We start from the raw sequence: 13,705 nt of genomic DNA, 5'->3' as shown, positions 1-13,705 counted from the left end.
CCTTTGTTTTTTGATGGCTCAGTGTACACAAACTTTGTTTAATACACAAAGTTATTAATAAAATTGTATTAAATGACCTTCAGGCTGTGTATATAAGGTGTATGGGAAACATAAATGAATTGTGTGTATGTACACACAGTTTATTAATGCACAAAGTTATAAAAAAATATTGGCTAAAATTACCTTCAGGCTGTGTGTATAAGGAGTATATGATACATGAATGCATTCTGTGCTTAGATTTAGGTCCCATCACCATGATATCTCATTATGGTATCTAACTATTCCAAAATACGGAAAAATACGATATCCAAAATACCTCTGGTCCCAAGCATTTTGGATAAGGGATACTCAACCTGTATATATATATACACCCCACAATGGGTGTTTTTATTACACTTAAAACCACGTCAATATTTTAAGTTGGACCAAAGCATGTAGGAGCCTATGAAGAACAAACAAATATACATATGTACTTTATATATTTTTATATATATATATATATATATAAAAATATATAAAGTACATATGTATATTTGTTTGTTCTTCATAGGCTCCTACATGCTTTGGTCCAACTTAAAATATTGACGTGGTTTTAAGTGTAATAAAAACACCCATTGTGGGGCCAGGGTCCCTGTCATGAAATTGCACATAGACAATGCACTGGTGTGTGTGTGTGTGTGTGTGTGTGTGTGTGTGTGTGTGTGTGTGTGTGTGTGTGTGTGTGTGTGTGTGTGTGTGTCCAGTCTGTCTGTGAGGTCATGCTGTGATGTCATAATGGTAACGGCTGCCTATACCAGGACTTTACTGCTGCTGCCCTGTCTCATACTCCGGAGCCCTGGCAACACACAGCTCACCAGCAGGAGGCAATATCACCGGATAAAATGACTCCCATAAGGTTAGTGACTGGATAAAGATAAGATCAGCGTAGTGCAATGCAATATCTCTCTATCTATCTATCTATCTATCTATCTATCTATCTATCTATCTATCTATCTATCTATCTATCTATCTCTATACATGTGGAAACAGGTACTGCAGCTAGTATATATAAATAAATAAAAATGTATACCTTCCGCAAAAGTGCGATCATATCTTTCGACCAGACCGACGAGTACTGAACGGTGATGGTGCTAAACAACTGGACGAGAGATTCCACTGGGTTACTTGAATGGATGTCGTACGGCCTCTAAAAACCAAGGAATATACAATATACAGTGTAGGTTATTTACTATCGTATGCATGTCACCACTTTGCTTTAATGTAGCCCAATGTGCCTAAACCAATCAAGGTCTCTTCCCGGTCACTAACCACATAGACCTATGTAAGGGAATAACGTCCAATAGTTCCACACAAATTGCCATTTTAAGAAACTGTAACAGTATTACCCATCCTCTTAGTAGCTCAAAGGACATAACTCCTAGTGACCACCAGTCAACCTCGAATGAGTAGCCGGTTCCTCCATTGACGAAGGACTGAAATATCTCTGGGGCTGAAATAAGAAAAAAAAACTTATGTAAATGCATTAAGGATTATTTTGATTATCTGACTATAAATGAACAACCACACAACACAAGCATTAAATACAGCACTTTCTATGGTTCCTACCACAGTATGAAAAAAGGACAGCACACAAAGGGGGAGATTCAAATGTTTGAAAAGTCAGTTGGGAGTCTGTTTTTTCCCATCTAATAGACAGGAAAAAACAGACACTAAACAGACTTTTCAAACATTTGAATTCCACCCAAAGGGTCAGTTTTAGTCCAAATGGGACCCAGGAGCCTTTACAAAGTGATTCTTGGGCATCCAAAATTTATAAATGATCTGAACTAAGATGGTCCTACAAGTCACTTATGCAGGGGTGTCTAGTTGTGTACCAACATATGCCAATATATAACCACACACTACAGCAGCTGAGTGCTCCAGATTATGGGCCTGATCCAGAGATGAACGCTGTTGCGTCTGCTACCGGTAATCAATATATGCAAATGCTGGTATCAGCCCTCCTCTGGTGTACCAGCATGCGCCTGAATGTGCAAGCACTGCGATGCCCACTTTCATTGTCTCTGCAGGCTGAAACACCGCTGGTGTTTCTGAAACTCCATCATTGGTGCACCATCATGTGCACCACCAAGCCCTATGGATGCTGCAGTGTCTCCATCTGAACATGGCCTCTGTGGAAGTGTCTATATATCTGAGAACACAGCTGCTGTCACTGACACACCCATAAAACTCCCATGACACGCCCACGACACTCCCATGAAACGCCCACAAAACTGACTTTTTTTGCATTCACTTCAGGCCAACGCCTAGGACCGGCCATCCCTTTCCCACTCATTTTCTGATAAAGTCTGAGCCGCTGACAATAGCAACTTTGAGTGCACATGCAGGGTTGGTCAGGTATAGAGTAACTGGGTCTATCACAGTGCACAATATGCCAAGCAGGGCATGGCTGTGACCCAATGATTGGCTACGCCCCTATTCTGTACTGTACATAAGAAGGATCCATATGTATACCAGTAATGCCCTAAACATACTTGCCTAGTCTGCAGGTGTAGGAGCAGAAGGATCCTCACAGCACCAGAAACAAAGCCCTGGTATGTATGGTTGGTCATTGTAACCTTTGCAGCCATGAGAAGTCAGTGCCACTGAGCCTCACATTCCATCCCAGAATCAGGCCCATATATTCAACTGTGTTTAACAAATGAAGGGGCCAGGAGGAAGACTTTGTGTGGCTCTGGTGCATGCACAGAGGATGTCAATGGCTCTAGCACGGTGCCAGACACCTTCTGCCCATGCGCCATATTTCCAACGCCATATTTTTCTTATGTCGCTGAAAAAATGGTTTTGCATCCAGCCTGATCGGACCTTGCTCTGGAATGAAGGGTGAGCAGTGTGGGCCCCCGTGATCCAGGGGCCCGTCTGCATCACACGCTCTTCACCCTTTAGAGATATATGTTCCCTGATTCTATTAAGTTATTGCACTGGTTGCATACATTACTGCACGCTGAAATGTAAATGCAGTGCTACAGTTTTAGGGCATAAGGCCTGAAAAGTGAAACACAGGTAGGTGTGAGCAAGGCCAGGGAGTGTGCCTGGTTCTAAGCTGCACGCAACTCCAAATGCAGGCGCATCTTGCAGTTTTAAGCGAACTGCGCATTCCTCACAAAGCGATTATCAGCAAACGGCGCATGTGCTGCAATCGCTACACGTATGTGCGATAGTGCCGCTGTGATCCTGCTCGCACTGAGAACTTTGTCACAGACTCATTGGCAGGAAGTGGCTTTGGCGGTGGTAACAGGGAGTTTATGGGGTGTGGTTGGGAAAACGCAGGTGTGTCATGACCGTTTTCGGGGAATGTATCTTCTGAGGGATGCGTGATAGTACATGCTGAGTCGCTGCTGCTGTGCTTAGTCTGCGCAGCCATATGCCAACCCTTAGCTTCAGTGCTCCCCATAATTGCGTATAGTCCGCTGATGTGTATGCAATTGCTATTGAGCAATTCAATTACGATCGCATTGCAGAAATCGGCAAATAGAGGTCGACCCCTGCATACACAGCCAGGCTGCGTATACCGGCACATCGCCTCCATGTTTCCCGTCGCAGGAAACGCAGGTGACATTATCCAGCCACCCGAAAATGGCCATGACACGCCTGCGTTTCCTGCATCACTTCCCTCCAAAACTGCAACGACACCCCCGAATGCCTGCAGCCTGTCAATTACTATGCGATTGCATCCTTCTGGCGTCCACCTTTGAATAGCCCCCGATAGGCCTTATGCGGAGCTGATCACTAGAGCTGTGATCGCTCTGCAGGTCGTGTTTTTGCCATCTGCGCATGCGCAGTGGCCGCAGTGCGCGTGCACGGACTAGCGCGTTGCGATCGCTTCCCAGAAGGATGCGATTGTGTCATGATTGACAGGCGATGGGCGTCTGGGGGCGGCGATGCAGCATTTGGGGGGAGGAGCATGTGAGTACTAAGGGGCTAATCCAGGTTGGATCGCAGTGTGCGAACTAACCGCAAAAATTACAAAAAATATGCATGCGCATGCGCAGCACCCTTCCTGTGCAAGCGCCCGCATTTTCTGCGGGGGAGGGGCAGAAAATGCGATCGCCTCTGTCTGTCAGGCAGAGGAGGTCGTGGGGGGGGGGAGGGGGCAAGGCTCCGTTTCCTAGGTGGAGACGGAGCATTGCGGGGGCGTGGGCCTGCAAACGGGGACGTGATGACAGCAGCTGCGTAACGTCACACGCAGCCGCCGTGATCGGAAACATGGCGGCAGGCCTCCTGTGGGCGCCAGCAGGAGGCATCCTTAATTTCTGCTAACAAGCAGAAATTGCGATGCACTCGCAACTGCTTGTTGCAGGGGGGGAGGAGGCGGTCAGCATGTTGAGCGGTCTTGCCCTGCTATGGGCGGGCAGCGGGGCTGCTTGATGCTCTAGTTAGCAGTATTAGACCCTATGAGAGTAATTTACACCTGATCGCTGCTGTGCGTTTTCTCACAGCAGGCGATCAGGCACAAACTACGCATGTGTATGCACTGCAATGCGCAGGCGCGTCGCATGGGTACAAAACGGATCGCCACTCAGCGATGGGTTTGTGCGATGAATCAGTTCGCACGGGCGATGTCGAGGAGATTGACAGGAAGAAGGCATTTGTGGGTGGCAACTGACCGTTTTCTGGGAGTGTTTGGAAAACCGCTGGCGTGTCCATGCATTTGCAGGGAGGGATCCTGACGTCAATTCCGGTCCCGGACAGGCTGATGTGATCGCAGCGGCTGAGTAATTCCTGGGCTGCGCAGAGACTGCACAAAATCTGTTTGTACAGATCGGCTACACATACGATCGCACACTTACACAGCTAAAATACATTCCCCCTGTAGGCGGCGACTATCTGATCACAGTGCTGCAAAAATTGCTTGCTAGTGATCAGGTCTGAATTACCCCCTATGTTCGCAGTTTTTGCTAATTTAGCAAAAAATAATTTAACAGAAACGGCGATCAACTCTGAAAATCCCCCTATATAGCGCTGAGCAATTCTGAGTAAGACGCATCTTAGTTGCTACTTGTCGATGGCTGAATAGATGTTACTGGGTAGAAAGGAGGAATTCTTACACCCAGTAGAAGTGTCCTGTAAGCGTGCCGTGGGTAAGACAACAGAGTTGTAGCCTATGCAGAGTTTAGTGCAAGCAGAGTTCATGACATTTTCCGTTGCACGCACCAAGCACGGGGTAGGTGTAAGTGCCATTACTAGTAACGTCAGCTGCTCTAGTGGCCGGGGGGCTGGGGACAGTGCTGTCACATGGATGCACCTGACAGAATACAGGCGGACGTTCACATTGGACTTCTGACTGCTGAAAGCAAACAAAACTACAGACGCACTACGTCTGCCTGAATGTGCAGTTATGTGTAATCTGGTAGTTACAGCTAGATGGCTATAAGCTTAAGAAAATGACATATTCTATTTTCTTTACATTTGTGAATCCAAATCTCACCCAACATCCAGTTCATTTAATGCTGTTTTTGCCTTTCATCCATAATTCATTGTCATTATCTGAAGACCCACTCTTATTGTCTTCCCCTAGTTCCCTCACTCTCACATATTTGTTTTCAGCTTTATTAGTTTTAGAGAAGATTTGACATCAATATTATGATAATGAAGTCTAGCTGTAAGCAGTCAGATTTCCTCCCCAACTAAGAGAGTGAAATGTAATTAAGAGTCCTTTATGAAGACCACAGGGCCAATGCATTTTCCTGGGACTGTGCATCTATCTCTGCGTGATTGTGTCTGTCTATATGAACAATGCATGGATTGGCGCATCGAGGTGGAAGCGATAGCGCAGTATACTGTACAAGCGGTTTCTGTATCTGCTGGCAGGGTGATGGGTGGGGGGAGGACAGTTACAAAACGTATGGCTAGTAGTGGGGCTAAGCTTAAAAGCCCTGGAGATTGCTTATTGTGTTGCATGTTCCTTAATGAGACCATTCATATAGCCTGTAATGGTGCAATTCACTGATCTGCTGACAGCATGTTTCGGTGCAATTCCCTGTTCTGCGGATAGCCTGTAACAGTGCAATTCCCTAGCCTGCTGATAGCCTGTAACGGTGCAATTCCCTGTTCTGCTGATAGCCTGTAACGATGCAATTCCCTGTTCTGCTGATAGCCTGTAACGATGCAATTCCCTGTTCTGCTGATAGCCTGTAACGATGCAATTCCCTGTTCTGCTGATAGTCTGTAATGGTGCAATTCCCTGGTCTGCTGATAGCCTATAACAGTGCAATTCCCTAGCCTGCTGATAGCCTGTAACGGTGCAATTTCCTGTTCTGCTGATAGCCTGTAATGGTGTAATTCCCTATTCTGCTGATAGCCTGTAACGATGCAATTCCCTGTTCTGCTGATAGCCTGTAATGGTGCAATTCCCTGTTCTGCTGATAGCCTGTAACGATGCAATTCCCTGTTCTGCTGATAGCCTATAACAGTGCAATTCCCTAGCCTGCTGATAGCCTGTAACGGTGCAATTCCCTGGTCTGCTGATAGCCTGTAACGATGCAATTCCCTGTTCTGCTGATAGTCTGTAATGGTGCAATTCCCTGTTCTGCTGATAGCCTGTAACGATGCAATTCCCTGTTCTGCTGATAGTCTGTAATGGTGCAATTCCCTGGTCTGCTGATAGCCTATAACAGTGCAATTCCCTAGCCTGCTGATAGCCTGTAATGGTGCAATTCCCTGTGCTGCTGATAGCCTGTAACAATGCAATTGTCTGTTCTGCGGATAGCCTGTAACGGTGCAATTGTCTGTTCTGCTGATAGCCTGTAACGGTGCAATTCCCTGTTCTGCTGGTAGCCTGTAACGGTGCAATTCCCTGTTCTGCTGGTAGCCTGTAACAGTGCAATTCCCTAGCCTGCTGATAGTCTGTAATCATAGGCACTTGGGCCCGTGCACCCCCCCCCCCTGTCGTTTCTGACTTCTTTTTTTCAAAAGAACAGCAGCAGCACTACTGCTATTTCCGTCAGTAAGATTTGATAAAAGAGCCGGCAGGCACTCGGACCCGCCGCGGCTCCAACAGCAAGTCCGTGTGGTAACCAATGGGGAGCTCACACTGCAACCTACCTCCCCTACTGCCAGCCAGCCAGAGTCCAGCCCAGGCGCGGGTTTCAAATGCCAGCATCAAGTAAGACTGTTACTTATGACGGCACAGAAGGCTTCACTAGCCCTCACTGCACCGCACAATAATCCCAGCGCTTCCTCCTCCACTTCATTTACCACCATGCTAGGTGCAGTCAAACTGAGCCTCAGCTTTGAGAAGGCGGCCCGTATGATTGTGACAGGGCTGTCCTGCAGATGTCTTATGCTGCTTGTTGGAGATCCAGCTGGCTGCTTCTGCTAATCATAGATGGGCAGTTCGTGTCCTGCAGTCTGAGTCTCAGTGCAGTGCCCAAATTAAGGTATGCTGCACCTGCCACCACCAGCTAAAAACTATAATAATTATATTGTGCTGGGGTGCCTTCCAGGCTCCCATAACTAATGGAACAGGTGACCAACATTTCAAGGTCCAATCAGCCTTTTCACCAGGGTGAAACATTGGCAATAAACCAGGATGTGCTCCTACAGCCAATCATTACTTGATGGCGTATTCTGTGAGGCGACGCCCCCTGTGATACCACACCCCTTATCTGGGAGCACGCGTGCCTTAGGTGCATGTAAATATAACTATTACCGTTCCCCTATCATGGTGCCCCCCCTTTCATTTTCTTCTGGATCCGCCCCTGTCTGTAGTGGTGCAATTCCCTGTTCTGCTAATAGCCTGTAACGATGCAATTCTCTGTTCTGCTGATAGCCTGTAATGGTGCAATTCCCTGTTCTACTGATAGCATGTAACAGTGCAATTCCCTGGCCTGCTGATAGCCTGTAACGGTGCAATTCCCTGTTCTGCTGATAGCCTGTAATGGGGCCATTCCCTGTTCTGCTGATAGCCTGTAATAATGCAATTCTCTGTTCTGCTGATAGCCTATAACAGTGCAGTTCCCTGTTCTGCTGATAGTCTGTAATGGTGCAATTCCCTGGTCTGCTGATAGCCTATAACAGTGCAATTCCCTAGCCTGCTGATAGCCTGTAACGGTGCAATTTCCTGTTCTGCTGATAGCCTGTAATGGTGCAATTCCCTGGTCTGCAGATAGCCTGTAACAGTGCAGTTCCCTGTTCTGCTGATAGTCTGTAATGGTGCAATTCCCTGGTCTGCAGATAGCCTGTAACGGTGCAATTCCCTAGCCTGCTGATAGCCTGTAACGGTGCAATTTCCTGTTCTGCTGATAGCCTGTAACGATGCAATTCCCTGTTCTGCTGATAGTCTGTAATGGTGCAATTCCCTGGTCTGCTGATAGCCTATAACAGTGCAATTCCCTAGCCTGCTGATAGCCTGTAATGGTGCAATTCCCTGTGCTGCTGATAGCCTGTAACAATGCAATTGTCTGTTCTGCGGATAGCCTGTAACGGTGCAATTCCCTGTTCTGCTGATAGCCTGTAACGGTGCAATTCCCTGTTCTGCTGGTAGCCTGTAACAGTGCAATTCCCTAGCCTGCTGATAGTCTGTAATCATAGGCACTCGGGCCCGTGCCCCCCCCCCCCCCCCCCTGTCGTTTCTGACTTCTTTTTTTCAAAAGAACAGCAGCAGCACTACTGCTATTTCCGTCAGTAAGATTTGATAAAAGAGCCGGCAGGCACTCGGACCCGCCGCGGCTCCAACAGCAAGTCCGTGTGGTAACCAATGGGGAGCTCACACTGCAACCTACCTCCCCCACTGCCAGCCAGCCAGAGTCCAGCCCAGGCGCGGGTTTCAAATGCCAGCATCAAGTAAGACTGTTACTTATGACGGCACAGAAGGCTTCACTAGCCCTCACTGCACCGCACAATAATCCCAGCGCTTCCTCCTCCACTTCCTTTACCACCATGCTAGGTGCAGTCAAACTGAGCCTCAGCTTTGAGAAGGCGGACCGTATGATTGTGACAGGGCTGTCCTGCAGATGTCTTATGCTGCTTGTTGGAGATCCAGCTGGCTGCTTCTGCTAATTATAGATGGGCAGTTCGTGTCCTGCAGTCTGAGTCTCAGTGCAGTGCCCAAATTAAGGTATGCTGCACCTGCCACCACCAGCTAAAAACTATAATAATTATATTGTGCTGGGGTGCCTTCCAGGCTCCCATAACTAATGGAACAGGTGACCAACATTTCAAGGCCCAATCAGCCTTTTCACCAGGGTGAAACATTGGCAATAAACCAGGATGTGCTCCTACAGCCAATTATTACTTGATGACGTATTCTGTGAGGCGACGCCCCCTGTGATACCACACCCCTTATCTGACTTTATTTTTAGATGACCTGTGTCGGCGCCATTGTGAGACACTATTTTTGTATCAAACTTGTTGCGACTAGGGGGTATATTTACTAAAATTCGTATTTTTCTGAATTAGGTTAAAGTTCAAACACGAATTACATCGAATTTGTGAATTTGCAACTTTTTGAATTTTGTACGCCTCATTTACTATGCTGTCGGATATACTGCATTTTCGTTTTTTCCGATGTCGCTGTCATTCGTATTTTCGGCCAGTGTTTTACGGGAGTGAATAGTAAAACACTGCCGAAATTAACACAATGGGGTATATTTACTAAGCTCCCGATTTTGACCGAGATGCCGTTTTTTCTTCAAAGTGTCATCTCGGTTAATCTCGGTAATTTACTAAACACTAATCACGGCAGTGATGAGGGCATTCGTAATTTTTTGCAAGTTCAGGTAAAAAATTACGAATGAATACACCATCGGTCAAAACGCGGCTGTTTAAGTATGAATCTCGGTCATTTACTAAGAAGTGCAAAGCCAAAAAAGAACAAACACTGCCGTGAAAAATTACAACTCGTAAAAAAGTGCTAAAAAAAAACAGACCTTTTTTTTTTATTCGTGATTGGATAGGCATGCACGGATCCATGAGATCCGTGCATGTATATCAGTGGGAAGGGGTGGGAAAGTGCTTATTTTTTCAAAAAAAATTGCGTGGGGTCCCCCCTCCTAAGCATAACCAGCCTCGGGCTCTTTGAGCCGATCCTGGTTGCAGAAATATGGTGAAAAAAATGACAGGGGTTCCCCCATATTTAAGCAACCAGCATCGGGCTCTGCGCCTGGTCCTGGTCCCAAAAATACGGGGGAAAAAAAGAGTAGGGGTCCCCCGTATTTTTAAAACCAGCACCGGGCTCCACTAGCTGGACAGATAATGCCACAGCCGGGGGTCACTTTTATACAGCGCCCTGCGGCCGTGGCATCAAAAATCCAACTAGTCACCCCTGGCCGGGGTACCCTGGGGGAGTGGGAACCCCTTCAATCAAGGGGTCCCCCCCCCCCAGCCACCCAAGGGCCAGGGGTGAAGCCCGAGGCTGTCCCCCCCCATCCAATGGGCTGCGGATGGGAGGGCTGATAGCCTTTGTTGTAAAATAAAAGATATTGTTTTTAGTAGCAGTACTACAAGTCCCAGCAAGCCTCCCCCGCATGCTGGTACTTGGAGAACCACAAGTACCAGCATGCGGCGGAAAAACGGGCCCGCTGGTACCTGTAGTACTACCACTAAAAAAATACCCAAAAAAACACAAGACACACACACCGTGAAAGTATAATTTTATTACATACATACACACATACATACATACTTACCTTATGTTCTCACGCAGGTCGGTCCTCTTCTCCAGTAGAATCCAAGGGGTACCTGTTGAAGAAATTCTACTCACGAGATCCAGGGGTCCAGGCTCCTCGGCAAATCCAGGGATAATCCACGTACTTGAATAAAACAAAAAAACGGTTGCCCGACCACGAACTGAAAGGTGACCCATGTTTGCACATGGGTCACCTTCCCACGAATGCCAGAAACCCACTTTGCCTTCTGGCTAAGTGGGTTTCTTCAGCCAATCAGGGAGTGCCACGTTGTAGCACCCTCCTGATCGGCTGTGTGCTCTTGTCCTCACTGACAGGCAGCACACGGCAGTGTTACAATGTAGCGCCTATGCGCTACATTGTAACCAATGATGGGAACTTTCTGCCCTGCGGTTGACCTAAAGTGACGTCACCGCTGAGCAGAAAGTTCCCATCATTGGTTACAATGTAGCGCATAGGCGCTACATTGTAACACTGCCGCGTGCTGCCTGTCACTCAGTACAGGAGCACACAGCTGATCAGGAGAGTGCTACAACGTGGCACTCCCTGATTGGCTGAAGAAACCCACTTAGCCAGAAGGCAAAGTGGGTTTCTGGCATTCGTGGGAAGGTGACCCATGTGCAAACATGGGTCACCTTTCAGTTCGTGGTCGGGCAACCGTTTTTTTGTTTTATTCAAGTACGTGGATTATCCCTGGATTTGCCGAGGAGCCTGGACCCCTGGATCTCGTGAGTAGAATTTCTTCAACAGGTACCCCTTGGATTCTACTGGAGAAGAGGACCGACCTGCGTGAGAACATAAGGTAAGTATGTATGTATGTGTGTATGTATGTAATAAAATTATACTTTCACGGTGTGTGTGTCTTGTGTTTTTTTGGGTATTTTTTTAGTGGTAGTACTACAGGTACCAGCGGGCCCGTTTTTCCGCCGCATGCTGGTACTTGTGGTTCTCCAAGTACCAGCATGCGGGGGAGGCTTGCTGGGACTTGTAGTACTGCTACTAAAAACAATATCTTTTATTTTACAACAAAGGCTATCAGCCCTCCCATCCGCAGCCCATTGGATGGGGGGGGACAGCCTCGGGCTTCACCCCTGGCCCTTGGGTGGCTGGGGGGGGGGGACCCCTTGATTGAAGGGGTCCCCACTCCCCCATGGTACCCCGGCCAGGGGTGACTAGTTGGATTTTTGATGCCACGGCCGCAGGGCACTATATAAAAGTGACCCCCGGCTGTGGCATTATCTGTCCAGCTAGTGGAGCCCGGTGCTGGTTTTAAAAATACGGGGGACCCCTACTCTTTTTTCCCCCCGTATTTTTGGGACCAGGACCAGGCGCAGAGCCCGATGCTGGTTGCTTAAATATGGGGGAACCCCTGTCATTTTTTTCCCATATTTCTGCAACCAGGATCGGCTCAAAGAGCCCGAGGCTGGTTATGCTTAGGAGGGGGGACCCCACGCATTTTTTGGGGGGATTTTACATTGTTTAATTAAAAATAAAAAATAAAAAGAACCCCAGCACGGATCACACAGATCCGGCCGAGATTGATTGTAAAAAAAAACGGCAGTGTTTTGCTAATCACTGCCGTAAAATTAGGAAAAAAAAAACGAATGACATCGACATCGGAAGAAAAGAAAAACACGAATACGACAGCTTAGTAAATCCATCGTAATAAATTCAAAAAGTTGCAGTTTTACACTCTCGATGTCATTCGTGATTGAACTTTGACCTATTTTCGGAAATTACGAATGTTAGTAAATATACCCCAATGAATCTCGACCGGATATGTGAGATCCGTGCAGGTCTTCATTGTGCACCTTTAAATAAAAAATGAAAGTATTAAAAATCAAGAAAAAAATTGTGTGGGGTCCCCCCACCTAAGCATAACCAGCCTCGGCCTCTTTGAGCCGGTCCTGTTTGTAAAAATACGGGGGGGGGGAAATTGACTGGGGATCCCCCATATTTTAACAACCAGCACCGGGCTCTGCACCTGGTCCTGGTCCAAAACATACGGGGGACAAAAAGCGTAGGGGTCCCCCGTATTTTTTGAACCAGCACCGGGGCTCCACTAGTCAGAGAGATAATGCCACAGCCGGGGGACACTTATCTTGGTCCCTGCGGCCCTGGCATTAAATCACTAACTAGTCACCCCTGGCCGGGGTACCCTGGAGGAGTGGGAACCCCTTAAATCAAGGGGTCCCCCCCTCCAGCCACCCAAGGGCCAGGGGTGAAGCCCGAGGCTGTCCCCCCCATCCAAGGGCGGTGGATGGGGGGCTGATAGCCATAGTTTTAAAAAAAGAATATTGTTTTTTGTAGCAGTACTACAAGTCCCAGCAAGCCTCCCCCGCAAGCTGGTACTTGGAGAACCACAAGTACCAGCATGCGGTGGAAAAACGGGCCCGCTAGTACCTGTAGTTCTACTACAAAAAAAATACCCCCAAAAAATCAGAACACACACACCGTGACAGTAAAACTTTATTACATACATGCACACCTACATACACACATACTTACCTATGTTCACACGAGGCACGGTCCACTTCTCCACGTAGAATCCCGGGGTACCTGTAAATAAAATTATACTCACACAATCCAGTGTAGCTCCGTCCACTTTGTAATCCAGGTACTTGGCAAAAAAACAAACCGAAAAACCCGATCCATGCACTGAAAGGGGTCCCATGTTTACACATGGGACCCCTTTCGCCGACTGCCGGGACCCCCTGTGACTCCTGTCAAAGAGGGTCCCTTCAGCCAATCAGAGTGTATCTTAGCTTAGCAGAAGTGCGAACGAAAGGTTAGCAGAACTGCTCGTAAAAATTTTCATGCAGTTTCTGAGCAGCTCGAAGCTTACTCCTACCTTGCGATCACCTCAGTCAGTTTAGTTCCTGCTTTGACGTCACAAACACGCCCTGCGTTCGGCCAGCCACTCCCCCGTTTCCCCAGGCACGCCTGTGTTTTGACCTGACACGCCTGCGTTTTTTAGCACACTCCCTGAAAACGGCCAATTACCACCCAGAAACACCCAC

General features: G+C 47.6%; 1 protein-coding gene across 1 annotated transcript in view; it reads right to left on the bottom strand.

Annotated features, from left to right (window-relative positions):
- The window catches only part of STK32C (serine/threonine kinase 32C), a 682,919-nt gene that overhangs the window by 43,703 nt on the left and 625,511 nt on the right, over positions 1–13,705 (bottom strand). Inside the window, exons 7-8 of the mRNA XM_063962178.1 lie at positions 1,386–1,489; positions 1,070–1,186 (exon numbers count right to left, since the gene is read on the bottom strand). Of these exons, the coding sequence (XP_063818248.1) occupies positions 1,070–1,186; positions 1,386–1,489 (221 nt within the window). The remainder of the gene's footprint in view (positions 1–1,069; positions 1,187–1,385; positions 1,490–13,705) is intronic.

The sequence above is a fragment of the Pseudophryne corroboree genome, chromosome 3 (assembly GCF_028390025.1).
Source record: "Pseudophryne corroboree isolate aPseCor3 chromosome 3, aPseCor3.hap2, whole genome shotgun sequence".
NCBI classification, from domain to species: domain Eukaryota; kingdom Metazoa; phylum Chordata; class Amphibia; order Anura; family Myobatrachidae; genus Pseudophryne; species Pseudophryne corroboree.
This window is presented reverse-complemented; position numbering and strand designations above follow the sequence as displayed.